Consider the following 22,755-nt stretch of genomic DNA (forward strand, 5'->3'; position numbering starts at 1 on the left):
ATTTGCATCATTCTGGCTCGTCTGGTGAGCCAGTTGGGGCTACAAGTTGGTGGATGTTGGGCTATAGTGCACCATCATAGACTGATTTTGTCCACTCCGGCGCTTGCTCTCTTAACTGTCTATGGCCCAGCATCATGGCAAATGTGGAGACTGTTGGCAAAATAACTCCCTCCAGTCCTCCCTCCTGGGGCTACTATTTGTGGAAGTTCAAAGATGACAGTGAAATGCAATCTCACATCTCCATCTTCATGTCTAGTTCTGCACTCTATTAGCTGGCTTGGCAGTGGGGAAGAGCAAGAATATTGGTGTGACAAAATTGCATTTGATTGCACATAAAGTCATAACAGCTCTTGCAAATAGAAAGAAGAGGAGAGGGTAATATTAGGGGTTGAATGCTCCTGCAACCTCTCCCAGTAATAATAATAATAATAATAATAATAATAATAATAATAAATTAACTAATTAATTAATTAATTAATTTGTACCCCTGGCTGGGTTTCCCCAGCCACTCTGGGTGGTTTCCAACAAAGATTAAAAATACATTAAAATGTCACACATTAAAAACTTCCCTGCCTTCAGATGTCTTCTAAATGTCAGGTAGTTGTTTATCTCTTTGACATCTGATAGGAGGGCGTTCCACAGGGCGGGCACCACTACCGAGAAGGCCCTCTGCCTGGTTCCCCATAGCTTTGCTTCTCACAGTGAGGAAACCACAAGAAAGCCCTTAGCACTGGATCTTAGCATCCGGGCAGAACGGTGGTGGTGGAGACACTCCTTCTGTTAACAGACCAAGGCAGCTCCTCCTTCCTTGCCTCAATTTGTATCAAATGTTCTGAGTCTCCTGACTATTTCCCTAAGCACAACCTAGCTGTTCCCTCTTAAATTCTGCAACCCTTTCCTACAGGGAGCTGAAATTAGCACCTTCACTGCTTACTTTTCTAACAATACTCCATAAGACAATATGGCTTCTAACATGCATCTTGTTGGCTGCTATGAGGAGGAAGAGATGCAGGACTATGGGCATTTGGACTGATTCAGGACGTCTTCTACATTCCTGCATTATTGCTTAGGAAGGTTTAAGAAAAAAGTGGCAGCTTCTCTCCCTGGAACGCCCTAGGCCCTTGCCATCAGGGGATTATTTCCACAGGACACATTGGCCATAGACATGACCTTGACTTTTGTCTGACACTTAGGTGCAGTTGATTTAAAGGTTAAGCTATCTAATTCACACATTCCAAAACTATACACAAAAACCAAAATGGACACCATCCTTCAAAATTCACACTTCTGCAAAATTTGTAAGGCAGTTCTCAGGCCAAGTTATGTGTACAAAAATGCATACGGTAAGATAAAGAGTGTTACAAGTGTATATATTTCTAAAGTTATAATATACATTACATAAGGGAAAACCACTTTGCAAAAGTGTTATATTAGGCAAAATTGCATACAAAGATGTGTGTATTAGGATAAATTTACACAAAAATGCTGCTGAATTTTCAGGAGGACTTGATTTTTTTAATTAAAAAAAATGCAAACTGATGTGAAAATCAAGAACAGGAAAAATGAGTCAAAACAAAAAAATTCCTTCCAGTAGCACCTTAAAGACCAACTAAGTCAGTTCTTCGTATGAGCTTTCGTGTGCATGCACACTTCTATCTGTAACAGGAAAAATGAGAAATTGAGAGAAACAAAAAATGACAAATTCATCCATCCCTAGTTGTATCTCAGCAACATTGGGTTGGCCATCAGCTTCCCACCCCTGCACTTAGTAAAGGTCAAGGGATTTCAAGTCATGATACATTCTAGGTTTAACTGACTTCCCCCACCATTTCCATTTCTTTCTTTTTTTCTGTAAGGTATCAGGATTGTGTGCAGGTTGCACATTGCGAAAGATTCTTTCCATGTATAGTCAAACTCTACAGATTTATTTGCCTTAAGGGATCCTCCACATTTATTTTCTGAGTATATTCTGTCACCAGCAACGCCATATATCAAAGACTGCAATTTCTGGAGGCTTCTCAGACCAGATGAAAATATCACCCGGGAGCAAACAAATGAGATACTTGAAGCAGAGCATTTAACCACTGCAAGACATTTTCCTAGGGAGCCTTCCCTTGAGAAATGATAAAAACATGTACCTATCTATGGATCACCTTGTTGGTGAGAGCTCTTTTTAAAAACCTCACCCATTTTACACACACTTAAAGCTAATTGATATCTTGCCTGTTGTTGCTTCAGCGAAGAACAAGCAACACTTGTTCATTCAGGGCATTCTTGTAAATGGATAACACCCAGAGAAAAAGTTTGATTAACTAATCAGATCTTTGTGCATTCTAACCTGCTTCATGCCAATCTGTAGACAGGAACTTAGACATCTCCTGTTGTTGTCGTTAAACCTTCTGTGTGTTATCTGTCCAAACTAAACCCAATTGTGTTCAATGGTGCATGTTCCCAAGTGAGTGTATTTAGAATTGCTGTTTTAGAAATGTGATTTTTTTTGTTTACATTATATATGTATGTATTATTTAAATGAATATTTTCCTGTAGATTAGGAAAAAAATCTACAGATTAATGTCGAAATCATACAGGACAGTCTTATGAATATGGAAGGATGCTTTGAGTTTCTTGGTTTCTCATTTTCTCAGTCTTAAAATTCACATTTCTGCATCAGTTTGCAATTAAAAAAAAGTATTCATGATTTTTTAAAAAATATATTTTAGTGCACAGACATACACATATATTTTTGCAAGCAATTTATCCAGATAACACATTTTCTGCATCATTTCCACCAATATAGGCACTTTTATGCACACTTCCCCTAATATAATCATTCATGTACACATTTTGTTTTGTTTTGTTGGAGAACTGTTTTACCAAAGTGTGAAGGTGCATTTCAGAGTTTGCATATTGTTTCAGGAAATGCAAATTAGGTGGGTTCTCTTTAAAATGTGAAGAGAACCATATTTATTCTCCATCGCCACTTATGAACGAGCATATGTAAAAGAGGCATGGATTGGAGAGACTGATTTGTTCATCCCTTTTTATATTAAGTGCTAAATTTTCTCATTTCCCACTCACCCCATAAGAAACAGCTCTTTGGCAAAACACTTGTGGGAAAATGTGTGAATCTCCACTGTTGGACAGAAAGGTTCACTCCACACTGAGAAGCACAAACACCTCTGGGCTGCCTGCCTTGAACACATTTTTATTTTATTTTAGGTACTATAAGCACTCTGCCTCACTCGTCTCTCTCTTTCAGATGGCCTAACTTGTGATGTGCACCACAGCTTCTGCCAAATGACTCACTTCACAAAATAATTGCTACATGGTAGATCAAATACCAGGGACACTCAGAGCTGGAGTTAAGCCATACGTATTCTTCTCTCAAAGCAGTGGCATAGCGTGGGTTGTCAGCACCCGGGGCAAGGCAAGTAATTTGCACCCTCTAACCCGTGGATTTGTGTCCCCTAACCCGTGGATTTGTGCCCCCTAACCCCCAGATGTTGCGCCCGGTGCAGCCGCCCCCCTGCACCCCCCACGCTATGCCACTGTCTCAAAGCACGCATGCTGAAAAAAGATCTTCTTCACATGTCCCAGGAACCAATTTTATCACAGCTGTTTATTTTAGGACGGCATGCATGTGCAGGACAGAATATGTCTTTATTTTGCTTATGCTGTGTGTGTGTGTGTGTGTGTGTGTGTGTGGTTACACATAAGCCCTATTCCACAAAAAGTAAACTGATGCAACTAACTTCAGTGCATTGATTTCAGGACTGTCAGTCTAACATCCTTTTTCTAACAGTAGTTAGCTGTCAGCCAATGTTGTTGTTGTTGTTTAGTCGTTTAGTCGTGTCCGACTCTTCGTGACCCCATGGACCAGAGCATGCCAGGCACTCCTATCTTCCACTGCCTCCCACAGTTTAGTCAAACTCATGCTGGTAGCTTCGAGAACACTATCCAACCATCTCGTCCTCTGTTGTCCCCTTCTCCTTGTGCCCTCCATCTTTCCCAACATTAGGGTCTTTTCCAGGGAGTCTTCTCTTCTCATGAGGTGGCCAAAGCATTGGAGCCTCAGCTTCACGATCTGTCCTTCCAGTGAGCACTCAGGGCTGATTTCCTTAAGAATGGATAGGTTTGATCTTCTTGCAGTCCATGGGACTCTCAAGAGTCTCCTCCAGCACCATAATTCAAAAGCATAAATTCTTCGGCGATCAGCCTTCTTTATGGTCCAGCTCTCACTTCCATACATCACTACTGGGAAAACCATGGCTTTAACTATACGGACCTTTGTTGGCAAGGTGATGTCTCTGCTTTTTAAGATGTTGTCCAGGTTTGCCATCGCCTTTCTCCCAAGGAGCAGGTGTCTTTTAATTTCATGACTGCTGTCACCATCTGCAGTGATCATGCAGCCCAAGAAAGTAAAATCTCTCACTGCCTCCATTTCTTCCCCTTCTATTTGTCAGGAGGTGATGGGACCAGTGGCCATGATCTTCGTTTTTTTGATGTTGAGCTTCAGACCATATTTTGCGCTCTCCTCTTTCACCCTCATTAAAAGGTTCTTTAATTCCTCCTCACTTTCTGCCATCAAGGTTGTGTCATCTGCATATCTGAGGTTGTTGATATTTCTTCCGGTGATCTTAATTCCGGCTTGGGATTCATCCAGCTCAGCCTTTTGCATGATGAATTCTGCATATAAGTTAAATAAGCAGGGAGACAATATACAGCCTTGCCGTACTCCTTTCCCAATTTTGAAGCAATCAGTTGTTCCATATCCAGTTCTAACTGTAGCTTCTTGTCCCACACAGAGATTTCTCAGGAGACAGATGAGGTGATCAGGCACTCCCATTTCTTTAAGAACTTGCCATAGTTTGCTGTGGTCGACACAGTCAAAGGCTTTTGCATAGTCAATGAAGCAGAAGTAGACGTCTTTCTGGAACTCTCTAGCTTTCTCCATAATCCAGCGCATGTTTGCAATTTGGTCTCTGGTTCCTCTGCCCCTTCAAAATCCAGCTTGCACTTCTGGGAGTTCTCAGTCCACATAATGCTTAAGCATGCCTTGTGGAATTTAAAGCATAACCTTGCTAGCGTGTGAAATGAGTGCAATTGTGCGGTAGTTGGAGCATTCTTTGGCACGGCCCTTCTTTGGGATTGGGATGTAGACTGATCTTCTCCAATCCTCTGGACACTGCTAAGTTTTCCAAATTTGCTGGCATATTGAGTGTAGCACCTTAACAGCATCATCTTTTAAAATTTTAAATAGTTGAGCTGGAATATCATCACTTCCACTGGCCTTGTTATTAGCAGTACTTTCTAAGGCCCATTTGACTTCACTTTCCAGGATGTCTGGCTCAAGGTCAGCAACTACACTACCTGGGGTATACGAGACATCCATTTCTTTCTGGTATAGTTCCTCTGTGTATTCTTGCCACCTCTTCTTGATGTCTTCTGCTTCTGTTAGGTCCTTTCCACTTTTGACTTTTATTATGGTAATCTTTGTACGAAATGTTCCTTTCATATCTCCAATTTTCTTGAACAGATCTCTGGTTTTTCCCATTCTGTTGTTTTCCTCTTTTTCTTTGCATTGATCGTTTAAGAAGGCCTTCTTGTCTCTCCTTGCTATTTTTTTGAAATCTGCATTCAATATCCTGTATCTTTCACTATCTCCCTCGCATTTTGCTTGCCTTCTCTCCCCCACTATTTGTAAGGCCTCGTTGGACAGCCACTTTGCTTTCTTGCATTTCCTTTTCATTGGCATGCTTTTAGTTGCTGCCTCCTGTATAATGTTATGAGCCTCCATCCATAGTTCTTCAGGCACTCTGTCCACCAAATCTAAACTCTTAAACATTTTCCTCATTTCCACTGTGTATTCATAAGGGATTCGACTTAGATTGTATCTTACCGGCCCAGTGGTTTTTCCTACTTTCTTCAGTTTAAGCTTGAATTTTGCTATAAGAAGCTGATGATCTGAGCCTCAGTCAGCTCCAGGTCTTGTTTTTGCTCACTGTATAGAGCTTCTCCATCTTTGGCTGCAGTGAATATAATCAATCTGATTTCGATGCTGCCCATCTGGTGATGTCCATGTGTAGAGTCGTCTCTTGTGTTGTCGGAAAAGAGTGTTTGTGATGACCAGCTTGTTCTCTTGGCAGAACTCTATTAGCCTTTGCCCTGCTTCGTTTTGAACTCCAAGGCCAAACTTGCCAGTTGTTCCTTTTATCTCTTGACTCCCTACTTTAGCATTCCAATCCCCTATAATGAGAAGAACATCCTTCTTTGATGTCATTTCTATAAGGTGTTGTAAGTCTTCATAGAATTGCTCAATTTCAGTTTCTTCAGCACCAGTGGTTGGTGCATAAACTTGGATTACTGTGATGTTAAAAGGTCTGCCTTGGATTCGTATCAAGATCATTCTATCATTTTTGAGGTTGCATCCCAGTACAGCTTTTGCCACTCTTTTGTTGACTATGAGGGCCACTCCATTTCTTTTACGGGATTCTTGCCCACAGTAGTAGATATGATGGTCATCCAAACTAATTCGCCCATTCCCGTCTATTTTAGTTCACTGATGCCCAGGATGTCAATATTTATTCTTGCCATCTCATTTTTGACCACATCCAGCTTACCCAGGTTCATGGTTCTTACATTCCAGGTTCCTATGCAATATTTTTCTTTACAGCATTGGACTTTCCTTTTGCTTCCAGGGATATCCGCAACTGAGCATCCTTTTGGCTTTGGCCCAGCCGCTTCATCAGCTCTGAATCTACTTGTACTTGTCCTCTGCTCTTCCTCAGTAGCATGTTGGATGCCTTCCGACCTGAGGGGCTCATCTTCCAGTGTCATAACTTTTATATGCCTGTTGTCTTTGTCCATGCAGTTTTCTTGGCAGGGATACTGGAGTGGCTTGCCGGTTCCTGCTCCAGGTGGATCACGTTTGGTCAAAACTCTCCACTATGACCTGTCCATCTTGGGTGGCCCTGCACAGCATAGCTCATAGCTTCTCTGAGTTATTCAAGCCCCTTCGCCACAGCAAGGCAGTGATCCTGAAGGGGTCAGCCAATAGGACCATTTAAAAAAAAAAGAGGAAGAATTGCCTCCTCATTTCTGGTTGCTGGATATTTAGCATGAAGGGACAAAACTAATATACATTCCTAGGACTATGTTTGCCAGCTGCTATTTTTAATATATATATATATATATATATATATTCACTTTTTTCATGAAAAAAAACAATCTTACAGTATATATCAGGTATGTTCATTGGCTTTGTGTGGACCCCAAATAATGAGGCAAATTGGGGTGATCTGAGATAGTCTTTTGCAGAGCTATTTTTATAGAAACAGAGGCGTCAGAACTCACCATGAATGCCTCTCTTGTTCTGTTAGAATGGCAATGGCGCGCACCTGAGAGGTGCCAGAACTAAGTTCTGGTGAGTTCTGGATGGGGGGGGGGGAGCCTTGTCTTTTGCCTAACTGAGTGGGAATGTGAGAATAACAAGGCATGTCAAGGCAAATCAGGTGGTTCCAACCTGCTAAGTTGTTCTGCTTCCTCAGTGTTTCCATACATTTATATGCTAAGATGACTGGGGAAATGCCCAGAGCTTGAGAGGGAGAGGAGGTGGGGACATTTTGACAGACAGCTCTAGCTTTTAATCATAGTGATTTTCACGGCACTCCAATCACAGAAAACTGGGGAAAGGATGTTGAAATACACTTTTGCAAAATAAAATATAAACAATAAAAATCACAGTGCTCTTCTTCAACTGGGGGGGGGGGGAGAATTTCCCCACTCTTTTTATAATGAACCCAGATTATTTAAAATCAAAACCAAACAATGAATTCAATTTTTTAAATTATAAATTACTCAGCATCATAGCTGTAGGACATTTTTGTCAGAAGGTTTCTTACCTTGGGGCACCACCCTCATGTCCCAATTTTCAAAATTGGGAGCACATGATTTTTATTCTGTACCCCCAAAATGGTAATATGTTTCCGTGTGGGAATCATTTCACTTATCTGCCTAAATTTTGACAGTTTTCATGCCCTCAAAAGGGGATGAGCATGCCTGCAATTTGCATTCAATTTTGGTAGGGGGAAAATAGTCATTTTCCATTGCATGTTTAGTTCAATCTACTGTGCATAACTAAAGAGGGGTATACTGAAAATCCAATATTTTAACAGGAGTGTATTATAAAAAACGGGACACTAGAATAATAGCAAAACTGTTTGGATACAAGATAGAAGGTAGGCCTTGGACAAATTTGGAGGAAAAATGAGCTCTATTTATTTTTTGAACAATAACAGAGATATATGGTTAGAGACATATATTGGTCCACATATATTGTTTCAATTTGATTAGATTGTGAGTACTTTATGTGAAGGGGGGGGGAAATCAATAAAGTAAACCTTGAAGTACGTCTTGGGAAGTTGCTACTTTATTTGACAAATTGATAGAATTGCAATATAAATTTGAAGTTATCAATTAATTTTACATCCAGCAATAGAGGAATGGTGAGCAGCTTTATGCCAAAAGTCTCATCAGACATTTCTGTGTCACACCTGCAGCAGCAGGGCAAAGTCATATCAAGAATGAATAAATACAGACAGCAAAGACTTAAGCCATGCATGCATATAGAATGGCAGGTAAAAGCAGAGGAAAGTAGCAGTCTTGGTGAGCAAAGAGAAAAAGATGTAACAGGAAGCTGTAGATCTAAGGAGGGAAAAGATGGTGGAAAGGAAATCTAGAAGGAAGGCTACAGTAAATGATATACTTCCTAGAAGAAGTATGGTCACATAGTGCCTGTCGGATGTTCTTGGTCAACTATGACCACTAGTCATGCTAGTCCAACAATATCTGGAGGGCACCACATTGGCTATCCCTGTCCTCATTACCACTGCCACCTCACTCTTTGTTCATGCCATACCTCATTCTGGAAGACACTATCTAATACAGGGGTCAGCAAACTTTTTCAGCAGGGGGCCGGTCCACTGTCCCTCAGACCTTGTGGGGGGCCAGACTAGATTTTTTGGGGGAGGGAATGAACAAATTCCTATGACCCACAAATAACCCAGAGATGCATTTTAAATAAAAGGACACATTCTACTCTTGTAAAAACACGCTGATTCCCAGACCATCCGTGGACCGGATTTAGAAGGCAATTGGGCCGGATCAGGTCCCCGGGCCTTAGCTTGCCTACCCATGATCTAATACATCTGATACACAGTGCAAGATATGGAGTGTTATGCAATAATAGAGAGCATTGACTAGATGGATTTTAAATCTCTATAACCTCAGAATTTTTGGAACAGTCAATTGCATTTTCTGAAGAGCCACTTATATGGGTACAAACGTTCCTTCTTGTACCCCACTGCTGGAAGCTTTTCATCATGGAATGACACCTGTGCTTCAATTATCCTTGTCCTGAATGTTCTAAATATAGAATGGTGCTGTGGTTTTTAACCCGAGGAAGCATCAACATTGCGATTCTGACTAGTGGAAGAAATGAGGCAGCATCATAGGATAAGAAATTCCTAGTCAATCAGTCTCAGAATGAAGATTCTAATTAGCCGGGTAACAATAACAGTGCAGAAGAGGTACCTGACATTCACAAACCATTCTCAGAAGACAGGAGACCAAGGTCCTTATTGCTTTATATGGCAATGGCATGACTTTTGATAGTGGCAACTGAGGCATCTAGATTGATAACGTGGAGATTACATTTTGAAGCAGACCCTAAAGCAATTGATAAAATTACTATTTACTGTTTTTTGTTTGTTTTTTTGTATGTGTGTGCTTTCATGCCTCATCCATGATAAAAGACGGATGGAAGAATGGTTTCATTCTGCCCTGTGAAATGTATTATTCAAAAAATTCACAGGCCAGCAAAAAGAGAAGAGGAACAAAGTGGTACCTCGGGTTAAGAACTTAATTTGTTCCGGAGGTCTGTTCTTAACCTGAAACTGTTCTTAACCTGAAGCACCACTTTAGCTAATGGGGCCTCCTGCTGCTGCCGCACCGCCGGAGCATGATTTCTGTTCTTATCCTGAAGCCAAGTTCTTAACCTGAAGCACTATTTCTGGGTTAGCGGAGTCTGTAACCTGAAGCGTATGCAACCCAAGGTACCACTGTATAGCAGTCCAAGCACCTGTGCAATGTCCCATCTTCATCTGTGGTCACCTTCTATACTGCAGAGAATACTATATTTCCTGTCATTCCTTGCACCAGTCCCATTCCTCCTGCTCTTCCCTTTCCTATGTGGATATTTGTGAATTTATGTTAGTATATATTGTTGAAGTGGTTTAAAAGTTTTTTTTAAAAAAAGAGAGAGGGGGAAAAAGGCAAAAAGCTACTATGCCACATGAAGAGAGGAAACAGTGCCTGATTCCAGCAGGCAAACTTTGAAGCAGTGTAATTTAAAATGGATATATACACCCGTTCATAGATATTTCCAGCTTTGTCTTGAAGACCTAATCTTTTTATTTTCATCTTTTTATTCTCCCCCAACTGCTAATTACCTGCTAATTAGTAGAAACTGTGATGACTGTTAGTAGTCTGGGAATTTCTCTACTAAGCTGGAGTTCTGTTGCCACCCACAATTACTAGGTGTTCTGCACTGTTGATGAGTCAGAATGACCAACATTAGTAACATGAAGACTACACAGTTCTTAGAGCAGGGCCTGACTGAATGGGTTCTTTTGTCGCATGAATATTGTGAAGTACTTCTACAGCACCTGGGGCCTTTATCATCAAGGGTATCTGAGCTTTCAGTTTTTAAAGTAAACGGCTAGACCTCACATTTCAAGAGCAGGTTTGAAAGCATCATGCCACTATGTGGTAAAGGCGGAGAGAAAAGCAAGGATCTGGTTGTTTGTTAGACAATGGGCTGTTTTCATTATGCTTTCAAATATTAGTATACTTTCAATTTTTGGGAGAAGTTATGAGAATTTACTTCAATATATTTCATATTATACATTGCTAAAAGATAAAGAAAAATTCAGAACAAAAATATTATAAATTAAGTGCACTATGTAAGCTATTTTTTTAAACTGACCTAATCTAGAAAAAAGAAAAGGCATATTGTATCCATTATATACTTAATTGCTTATGAACCCTTGATTCATTATGTATTTTCAATGTGACCACTAGCGCTAAATAAATATATTGGAATCTTGGGTTACAGAAGGCATTAGTTTAATCAAAAACATGTGCTGTTCAACATGAGTTCACATGGGTTCACATGGCCAGTTTGTAAGATAATTGCAGAAAAAGCAATTTTCAGCTTCCAGGTGCTTAATTACACACTGGCTTGTGTGGGGAAAATGAGTCCACTTGACAGCACTCTTAAAGTCTTGTAGGACCAGGTTACAACAATGATATCTGAGCATGATGCTTAAAAGCAATTTACATATTATATCTGAGCATGATGCTTAAAAGCAATGATATCTGAGCATGATGCTTAAAAGCAATTTACATATTAATATAATGAATGATGAGCTGAAACTCCCTGATTCAAATTCCAGCTGAACCACAAACTCAGTGGTGGCTACTCTCAGCCACTGTCTCCTCTTTGCTATTGGTTTAACTGAAACCTTCATTCCCTTCATAAGTTACCCATGTGAACAGATCTCCATGGACAGAAGAGTTGATCAAGTACTGTAATCACACATGGAAGCTTAAGTGCATAGAATTCCACTTTTTAACAACATTGAAAACGAAAGAGAGGTGTGAAAAAATGGTCTGCTTGGATTAAAGAGTAACATTCCACAAGTTACTTATTTTGTGACCTGTGGACATACAGTATGACTATGATCCTCTGTGTATTTGGCAGCCATGTAAACAGACCCTCTGCATACTGACAAACATGCATAAGCTCCCTTCACACCAGTGGTTGTCAGAGATAGGCAGAGTGACTTGCAACTCACTAAAATGGTTTCTGTGCTGGAGGTGGATAATGCAAGCTCTTCTATACATCACTTGATCAGGAGTGAGAAACCATAGAACTCAGGGCCAAATATGACTGTTCAGTTCTCTGTTCTGTCTGGCCTTGGGATTCTCCTCTTCCATCTCCAGGCCACACATCTCACTGGCCTGGCTCTACATTTTGAACCCCGTGGAAAATATTGGAAAAGAGGAAGCATGGCGATAAAAGGTTCTGACAATGAGCAAGAAAATGCTTTCCTGATTGTGGAAAGGGCCAAATAGGGGCAGGATCGGCTTGTCATACCAATAACCCACAAGAGTCCCCCTGAGATCCATCAGAACCAATCTCTTTCCAAAAGGAGAAGGACAAAGTGAAAACAAAATGGTGGCCTCACTCTTTGCAGGAAACAGAAGACCATCTCATCCCATCCCTTTTAGTGTGAGTGGCAACCCAACCTAATAGCAGCAATTTATGTAAGTATTCTCCAGGAGATATTTCTTGTTGCCCTTGGAAAATCCTGAGTCCTCATGTTCCTAAATAGTCCATCCAATATCGAATTAGTTACTCCACTGAACATGAGTACAAATGGTTCCAAGCTAGAAGGCATTAAAATGATTCAAGTAATGTTGTCTAGAGTATGAATGACTAATGGCCAATTTGGTTTCACCTTTCTGGAGAAGTAGGTAGGAAAAGGGTAATGGTACAAGTTTCTGTGTGGTCCAAAAAGCCTGGTCTGTACAGACAGAAAAGCTCACTGAAGACAAGTAGCCTCCTTCAATGGGCATCCCATGAAGAAAAACAGTGCTTAGCCTCTGCCCCTCAGGTCCTGCAATGCTATTGGCCTGGCCCTTAAATTCATGCGTTATGCAGATACCCTGCCTGACTCTCCATCAGCGTCTGGTCCTATAGCCCTGGGAGTGACAGAAACTCAGGGAACTGGTATGGATGCCTCAAATCTCAAGGCAGGGATGTCCAGATCTGACAGCTCCTAGGGGTGTGGATATCTGGGATCCTGGTTCTCCTACTGCTTTGAGCAGACCCCAAGTTAGAGATCTGGGCAGCACTAGCTTTATGTGTGTGTCAAAACAAAAAAAAATCCTTCCAGTAGCACCTTAAAGACCAACTAAGTTAGTTCTTGGTATGAGCTTTCGTGTGCATGCACACTTCTTCAGATACACTGAAGAATGTGTGTGTGTGTTAGTTAAAAAGCAAGAGAAAGAAAAGGAACCTTAGCCATCCCAAAAGGTTTAGCAGCAGCTTTTTCATAAAACATTTGGAGAAATTTATTGCCCCCACCAAGCTAATGAACGGTCAAAAAAGAATTCTTTGAAATTTCTAGCACATCTATACTTCTTGCATTCTTGTGGCCTCTGAAAGTTTTTGACTCATCCAATGGAATACTTGAAGGAAACAATACATTTCTGAGGAAAGCACTAAACTGCATGCTCATCTCTAAAGTCAACAACAGAGGGCAACTGAAAACAATCCTAAGAGGTCTGCAACAGTTTATGGCATAGATTCCATAAGCACAAGTTTCCTTTGAAAGACTATAGAATGATAGAATTGTAACCTCAAAGGTCACTTTGTCCAACCCCCTGCAATGCAGGAGATGAGGCGATCTTAGAGAAGCTAATCTATATATGGAAGCAGAAATAAAAAATAAGTTCAAATATTTATCAGAAAATACATTGCAACCTAACAGAAGTTGGCCAGGAAAAAGACCATACACAACTAAGACTATTTTACAATGCTGTAATATTAGGGATTTGAAGACAGACTTTTTCCTCTTTACTTAACCGCTGAATGCAACAATGCATTCTAATCATGGACATGCACAATGCTCCAGGGTTTCTCTTTAATTTAAAGGCCTCTTGCACACAACTGAGGACAAACTGTTTCAGATACCTTGCAATTTCCCACAGTTCACATGGCTTATTTATGTGCATATTCCATATCTTCCTAACTTCTATTGCCCTGGGCTAAACATAATTAATTTGACCAAACTGCGGGAGGCAGTGGAGGACAGAGGTGCCTGGCATTCTCTGGTCCATGGGGTCACGAAGAGTCGGACACGACTAAACGACTAAACAACAACAACAACAAACATAATTAAACACACAAGGAGGGGGCATAAACAAAAATGAATTTGGTTGGGGAAATTGGTCGCATCACTAATGTGTTGGTTGTGTTCTCACAAAATACACCTGCTTCTCTGATTCATCATATAAACAAGAGTTACTGGAGGAGACTAACCCTTTCCAGATCATCAGCAAACTAAGAATGAGCAGCCTATTTGAGTTTTGTGTCCGTTTCACATATACCCAATCAGAGAGCATTTCCCTCTTGGGGTTTTTTTTAAAAAATGCACTAAAATGGATTTAAACTGTATGCATTTTGCACACATTTTGTAAATATTTCCCTAAAAACTCATCTCTGTATGTTTTCCAATGCATTTCCACCTAAAATATTCATTTTGTTTGCACTTTGCATCATAACTTTGGAGATGTACATTCAACCCCACAGTCAATATATATATATATATATATATATATACTCACCATTTGGTGTTAACAACAATAACATCTGTGCTAATTGCAACATGAAGCAGCTAGGGAAGTAAAATATGTTAGCAAATTCAACAGTGCTTAGTTTGTTTTTGGTTGTTGGTTTGTTAATGTTGCTAATATTGTTCCGTGGATTATGAATGCTGTAATGCATTGTGAATTTTATAATATGACTTTTCTTGTGGCTGTGCTGTTTAGCCTATTTCTTAAGTTGTATTGTTAATAGTGCTTTATAGACAGTGGCTGTTTTACTGATGATTTGTTAATTATTTTATCATTTATGTTGTAACTGTGATGTTCTACTGTGCTATTATTTATTGTATGTAAGCTGCTTTGTGACTCATGCGGTTGAAAAGTGGCAAAGAAATATAATAAATGAAAGGAATGAAGAATTCCAAACTGTATTTGTTACCACCAGAGCTGTTTCTGTTCTGCTGCAGTTCAGTTTTTGCCAAATATTCATCTTACTGCCTGGTATTTAATGAAGGTTGATTAACTTCCATAACGATTTATGTAACTTGCATTATTTCAATTTTTTTTAAAAAAAATGTGGAAATGATTTAAAATAAAGTAAGTAATTATGTATTGTTTCTGGATTTGTCAATGATGTAAACAAATTGATTTGTGTTCCTGACCACAGATGAACACATGAACTGCAGCTTCCTTCTCCAATTTTGCCAGAATTCTCTGACATCCACAGATGTGGTGAACAAGGATACATCATGTCATGGTCTCTGCAAATATTTTTCTACCACAGATGTGCTGCATCTCTTTCTGTAGTATAGCCATACATGGTGGTACTCTGCTTCCTTTCAAATGGAAATATCCAGTATAACACTAGCCTGTGTGTGCATAAGAAAGCAGAGAGGAACCTGACTTTGTGTTCCACTTCTCTTTTGGTTTTCTTCTTTTCTTTTTCTTTTTTACTGGTGTAGCACTGTCAAATCTTAACTGTGCAAGCACCAGTAGCTAAAGAGGAAACATTTCACTTTATGACACTTACTTGGAGTGTTGAGCAGACGTGACTTTTTGCAGTGGTAAGCTGTCTCCTGTTCACAGTATTCGGCACTATTTATCATGGCCTCCAGTTGCTCCATGCTGCTGTTGTAGTTGAAGCTTATGGCATATGGTTTCTCTGGATCTGCCCCGCGGACTCGAGTCAGCTCAGTATTGTTGTGCTGGACTACAGTCCAGATCTTATCTTCTGTTAAGTGAAACAAAATGGGAGAAAGATGAGAAAAGCGGGAAAAGTCAACAACAGCATCTGGTGCATTTCCCTATAGATACTGGAGTGTGTGTGTGTGTGTGTATTCCAAAAAGGGTACTTTTAAACAATGAGACATATACCAAACTGGTGCTGAGGGCAATGTAGGCTTCAACTGCTACCATAAGCGAGACAGATGCAATTCTGATGTTTTCCAATTATGGCTAAGAAACAGGTATGGCAACAATCCTCCCTAGAATTTGGTTTGCTGGCATTACTTGCAAAATTCCCAGTCTTCACACTTTCTGAGTCAACATGGGTCAACAAAGCACATGAGTAGTTTATCCATCCAGATAAGTGATATCACTGGACTAAAGATAGTACTGTTGTCTGGGCATCAGCACTGCACTCCTCCAGAACGACAGAACTCTCAAAACCACTAGATACTAAGGCAGATTCTCTGCTATTAAGTGCTGACCTTGAAGAAACATGCCTGATGGAGAGGCAATATTGGCCTTCTATTTTAGTGCAGTGTAAAGCCGATAGCCCTTTCTTTTATTTTAAGCATAAAACAGAACTGATTTAGCTACTTTTTAGCTACTAGCTTCTTGAATAGGGTAAAAGGAAACTTTTAAAAAAGGCTCTGCAACAAAGTATTGTGCCTTTCCTTACAACTAAGGAAAGAGAAGAAAAAGAACAACTGTGCAGAGATGGCCAGCAATTAAATTTGCTACAGGGTTGTGCTTTGAACTATTATGGAGATCAAAGGTTAGTCACAAACACCACCCAAACACACCAAACTCCTGTGCTTTAATAGCTAGCACATTATCAAATAATGAAACCAACACATGCTTATCTTGAGAGAAGGACAGAAAACAGGAAGGGATGGAGACACTGCAGAAAATACACCTCTTTCTCTATATAAACCATGCTTTTCAGTGCAAATGAGGAAATAAGAACATAAGAAGAACCATGCTAGATCAAATCAAAGGGCTATTTACAGTAGCATCCTGTTTCACACAATGGCAAACCATTATGGCTATGGAAGTCTGGAACTGGAGATGAACTCAATAGTCTTTTCCTGTTCATGTTTGCCAGCAATTGGCATCTTGCCTCTATCTGGACGCAGATGGCGCTGTGGGTTAAAGCCTCAGCGCCTAGGACTTGCCGATCGAAAGGTCGGCGGTTCGAATCCCTGTGGCGGGGTGCGCTCCCGCTGCTCGGTCCCAGCGCCTGCCAACCTAGCAGTTCGAAAGCACCTCCGGGTGCAAGTAGATAAATAGGGACCGCTTACCAGCGGGAAGGTAAACGGCGTTTCCGTGTGCGGCTCTGGCTCGCCAGAGCAGCGATGTCACGCTGGCCACGTGACCCGGAAGTGTCTCCGGACAGCGCTGGCCCCTGGCCTCTTGAGTGAGATGGGCGCACAACCCCAGAGTCTGTCAAGACTGGCCCGTACGGGCAGGGGTACCTTTACCTTTACCTTTACCTTTACCTCTATCTGGAAGTTCCATATCACCATCATCACCAGCAGTTATTGATGGCATTATCCTCTATGAATTTGTCTATCCCCACTTAAAAACCACCTAAGATACACTTTATAAAACTATCTAAGATGCCCACCCCACTGTTTAGATTTTTGTTTTTAAACAGCAAGAAAATATTGGTGTGAGGCAGCTCTCAGGGCGGCCATGACAGGGGAGAGCTCACCTTCTTTCTCCCTCCCTTTGGTGCTGCCTCTGGCCAAGCAGCAGCCAGCCTCCAATTCAATCATCTCATCATAAAAGTGATAGAAGACTTTACAGCTGTGACACTTTTATCCTATACACCCTTTCAAGACTTACCATGCTGTTGCCTGCATAGATACCACTCTCCTTGATCTGCACCTTGTGAATGTTCACTAGTTATGGTTGCTTCCTACTGTTACTATTACAGCTGCATTAGGCTCACTCCCTGTGAGATCTGAATTCTGATGTAGAAAGCCTTCTTTCTAACCTTCTGCCTCCCCCAACCCAATTAGGTCTTTTTTGGCGGTGGCAAATTTAGTACAAGTTGCACATTACAGGTTTAGAACGAAAAAGCTGGCCTGATGGTTGCCAGTATTTTTCTATAATTGGGTTCTGTAGTGCTTTGAAAGGAGATGAAGGAGGGGAGGCGAAGCAAATGCACGCTAACTTTTAAAAGGAGTTTGCTAATCCACTAAAGTGCCTCTGACAACACACTGCATTTTAGCAGTGGGAGTTGCAGCTTGCTGTGCCACTTGAAAGGCTCTTGCTGAGCCTTCCCTCTTTAAGCCACAGAGATTTGCCACCCTGCGTGTCACTAAAACTGCTCATAAAAAGTTTTGTTTAAGAAAGGGAAAACAAAACAACCCACAGTAAATCACACGGATAACATGCTAACTCTGGATGAAATGGATCTGCTGATGGGTACAAATTATCATTCTCTTTCACTCCCAAAAGAGATGCTCCCCCCCCCCCCCCCGGTCTCATGTGCTGCGTGCACTTAACGAAAAATGTGTTTGGAACTGCAGCCTATGTTTTATACAATTGTCTAAAATATAAAGAGAATCTTGCTGTGGAAAAAAAAGGAGAAGATAGACAGAAAGGGAGGAAGGGAAAGAGTGCTTTTTAAATGGGCTGGTTTCACAGAAGTCCAAAGAAAAAGACATGGAATAATATACCAAAAGAAACAAGGAGGAAATGGAGTGGGAGTATCAGAGGGTGGTGGTTTTGGTTTGTTGGTTTGGTTTTTTGAGGAGGGTTCTGTAATCATAATGTGCCTTCCTTCCAACAGACTGTCTCAACTAGAAACTGACTACAACTTTCACAAAACAAAAGTTAACCCTGTGCTGGACTGGCTGGACTAGACGGGGAGCATTCACTAAAAGCACAGTGGATGGGATTGAACCAATGAATCTCATCAGCAGAAGCCTCAAAGGCTTCTGCTTGTGGATTGGGGTTTTTCTCCCCTCCCCCTCCCTCGTGCCTCCTGAAATTGGCTTGGGGTGGAGTGGGATTGGGAGAACCCCTGGAACAGTGTACAGAGAGAGGAATGTGGATCATTCTGACTGGCTAGCAGGAGAGCACAGCATGCCAGGCATTACCAGCTCTGGAGGAAAGACAACAGCTAAGGCTCTGGAAGTGAGGAAGTCAGTACACAGCAACAAAATGAAATATGCACTGGGTTGGGGAACCAGTGTGAGGGCAGAGAAGTGGGGGAGTATATTGTGGGGCCTTGCAAAATTTAAGGCATTATGATGCAGCATGTGAACACACACAGAGAGAGCACAACTGCTTGATAAAAATGTAGGTGCTTTTGAACATTTGTTGTCACTGTTAACATGTGAAATTTGGTTGGTGTGTGAAAGTGTAGCATTGTAGCAACTCAAAGGACCTGCAACCTCCTCTGTCTGCTTGGAGATGTAATCCCCGATCTCAGCAGTGGTAGAGTACTTCTTTGCAAAGGAATTAATTGGCTATTATGGGACTGCAGGTGCTGCCTCAGTTGAATTGCATGCTTCCTTGCATTGTACCTCTGCTTCAGAAATAATTGTGGAAAGGGCCCAGCCGGACAGGCTGCGATTCGTAGACTATGTAAACAGGCCTTGCTCGCTTTCCTCATTGCAACACAGAATAACATTAACACATCCATGTCCTATTTTCCACCTCTCTCTCTTTAATTAATTAGGTCTCCCTGGAATTGTATGTGTGTGGAGTGAATGAGGAAACAGTTCTCCCACAAGCTCTCCCTTCATCTCCCTCCCAACACACACAGCTTTATTATTTCATTACACTCTTGGATAAGTTTCAGACCAAGCTGAGGTAGAACAGCTGAAGGACAACTAATGTTCCTTGCATTACATTAACCTGGAAAAAGTTAATTTAAGCCAGCAAAAGCCAAATATCCTAAGAGCTTGTTAAATTGTTTTGCAATGTATAAGTGACAATGCTTCACTTCCAAGCTAATTTTGCAGCCTTACAACTTAGCAGCCATTTAATGGCTCCATTTATAAAAGAGTTGCGGTGGGCAGACACCTCTGAGGGATAGTTTTAGAAGTTAGGGATGGGGAAGAAATTCAGTTTCATTCATGTTTTGAACTTAAAGGTAAAGGTAAAGGACCCCTGACAGTTAAGTCCAGTCACAAATGACTCTGGGGTTGCGGCGCTCATCTCGCTTTACTAGCCGAGGGAGCTGGTGTTTGTCCGCAGACAGTTTTTCCGGGTCATGTGGCCAGCATGACTAAGCCACTTCTGGCGAACCGGAGCAGCGCACGGAAACGCTGTTTACCTTCCCGCTGGAGTGGTACCTATTTATCTACTTGCACTTTGGTGTGCTTTCAAACTGCTAGGTTGGCAGGAGCAGGGACCAAGCAATGAGAGCTCACCCCATTGCGGGGATTTGAACTGCTGACCTTCTGATCGGCAAACCCTAGGCTCAGTGGTTTAGACCACAGTGGCACCTGTGTTGTGCTCTTTCTGGATTTGAACTTACATAATGTGCAAATCCAGAAAGAGCATTTGAACCTAAAACAGCTAAACTTTGAAATTCAGTCTTCTTCAAATTTTGCAATTCAGTTCTGCAACCAAAAGATGTAGGGGAAAGGGTGCCTTAAAATGCATATAATAGTGAAGATAAACATATAGAAGTGCACATTAGGGGAAACTAATGGGGAAAAAATGTGTACATTCGGCAGAACTGCATGTAAAATGCATAGATTAGGAAAAATGTCCACTAAAATGATGATTATTTTTCATTAGGACTTAAAAAAGAAATACAAACTGATACAGAAACATAAACTGAACATAAGGTTGGAAAAAAGGAGAACTTGAAGTATACTTTTTTAATATAACTCATATGCAAAAGCCCAGTTCTTACATTATGTAAAGGTTAGCCAAAGTGGTGCGTACCCTCCAAGTTTCCCAGGTTTCCAGGGATAGTGCTGGAATTATAGAAGCCAGTCCAGTTTCTGATTTGATTCCAGAATGTTCCAGTTTTCCTGTTTCCTCCCCTCCATGTCTTGGAGGACAATTAAAAGTGGTGGAGAGAACAGACCCTCCACATCCTGTCCTTTTTGGAAAGATGGGCCTTTGCTGTGTTTGTGTGTGTAGGTGCAAAAAACGGAGTCCTGTTTACACAGAAAACAAAACAACTGCACCAAACGAAAGAAATGTTGAAGCTGACATACAAAGCCCTTTCTATAATTCTGAAGAAAAATGTAACCAATTCGCTTTAAATTCTTTAATTGCAATGCTTCAGCAGCCAACCATTTTTATCTTATTTTTTAGGAAACACATGGATTGTTTATTCCTTTATTGTTAATTGAGCCTTACGCCATCTGCTCAGAAGTAAGCCCCATTGTTTTCAATAGAGTTTGCTCCCAGGTAATTGGGTATAGACTGTGCAGCCTTACACTGCAATCCTAAATATTTTTACTCAGAAGTAAGTCCCACTGAGTTCAATAGGATTTACTCTTTGATATATTCCTGACGATTCTCACATTATTGTTATTGGTTTTATTGTGATTATTTCCCGCCTTCTTTCCTGACAGGGACTCAAAGTTTAAATGGTTCAAGGTGACAGATGTATATGCGCAAATGTGTGAGGTGAGAGCAAACACTGGAGAAGCTTCCTGATTTTGAACAGAATATCCCTTTTTTCATCTGAGAAATGTTGAATGCTTTGGTGATGCTCTTCAGATGCAGCTGGACACCAGCTCTCATAAGCGGCAGGCAGAATGGGCACTAGTTAGAAATGATAGGAGTTGTATTCCTAAGAAATCTGGCATCATCTTGATGCATCATGTGTTGCCAGGGGACGGGACAGAACAATCCCTCTCTTTTTTGTGCCTTTCCTAATTTTTCCTTCGCTCTTCAAGCTGATGAGGCTTCTCTTTCCCCTCCATTCTGTACTCAGCGTGAGATAGGATAACCAGCATTTGCAAGGAGCTAGCTGCTTTCTGCATTCTAGGCACATATGGTGTGTGCTCAAATGCTGTCTTTTTAAAAACATGAGAACTGCTCTCATGAATAAATTTGCATAGCCCAAGACTGCAGAGAGACACAATCGGGGAGCAAATAATAAATACTATCAAGCTGCCAGTACCAGAGTGTCGCCTAAAAACAAGCAAAAGTTTCCAGAAAACTCAGAGAGGTCTAAGAATCCAGCCTGGATTCTTGAATCTGTATTTAGCTCAGTGAGCAGAAGGTGCTTCTACAAGCATAAAGCAGGTTAAAAAAAGATAGTCTGTACAGTTTTATTTATACGGCAAGATATAGCAAAAACAACAACAAAAACAAACGAAAAATTATTCTGTCTCATGAGCTTAAGACATTGATTATCGCCAAATTGATCTTGGTGAGTAACTTGCAAAGATTCAGCTAGACTGGTAAAGAAAAAGTGATTTACATATATGTGATACAACATCGTGCCACCAGACGGCAATGGGGAGTCCTGTTTTTCTCTACCTGTTTTCCCTGTTTAAATTTACAATGCTTTGAACTGAAACGCCCAAGTTTCTACTGGTCTTGGGTTCAGGACAATCTCAAAGATTAGAGATGCCATTGTTCCAAAATTAAGCCTGCAAATAATCTACATAAGGGATGGGGAACCTATAGACTTCCTGATCAATGGCTATGCTGGCTGGGACTGATGAGAGCTGTAGTTGCAGTTGCACTGTGTGGTTCACATAATTCCCATCCCCTACAATGCTTTCCAAAACTTCTACCGGAATCAACCTTACCAGGGGCTGGAAGAAGTCGTGAATGCCTTACACAGCTGCTCCTGCCAGGGGCAAAACTAGTCTTTATTTCACCCAGGTCAAAGACCCAGTTTGGCACCCCCCCCACACATTTGTGTACACACATACACACACACACAGTGCAAATCTCAATGACGCCCCTCTGGAGGCTTCACCCAGGCAAAAAAAACCTGTAGCTCTGACTGACTGTTGGGCACAATAGCTGTGGAGCCTCTTTGAGCAGGGCCAGTGTTTCCTGGCCTGCCAGAACAAGGGTGATGGGACAAATTCCTGAACTGCAGGGAATTGGACTAGTCGACCCTTGGGGTTACTTCCG

General features: G+C 41.2%; 1 protein-coding gene and 1 long non-coding RNA gene across 3 annotated transcripts in view; both read right to left on the bottom strand.

Annotated features, from left to right (window-relative positions):
• LOC310825486 overlaps window positions 1–22,755 on the bottom strand; it is a 632,470-nt gene that overhangs the window by 92,039 nt on the left and 517,676 nt on the right. The window lies entirely within an intron of this gene.
• CNTNAP5 (contactin associated protein family member 5) overlaps window positions 1–22,755 on the bottom strand; it is a 313,291-nt gene that overhangs the window by 92,039 nt on the left and 198,497 nt on the right. For both annotated transcript variants that reach the window (XM_083734111.1, XM_083734112.1), the window contains one exon: window positions 15,482–15,682. In XM_083734111.1, coding sequence (XP_083590237.1) covers window positions 15,482–15,682 — 201 coding nt within the window. The remainder of the gene's footprint in view (window positions 1–15,481; window positions 15,683–22,755) is intronic.

The sequence above is a fragment of the Podarcis gaigeae genome (genome assembly GCF_964106915.1).
Source record: "Podarcis gaigeae genome assembly, chromosome: 1".
Lineage (NCBI taxonomy): Eukaryota > Metazoa > Chordata > Lepidosauria > Squamata > Lacertidae > Podarcis > Podarcis gaigeae.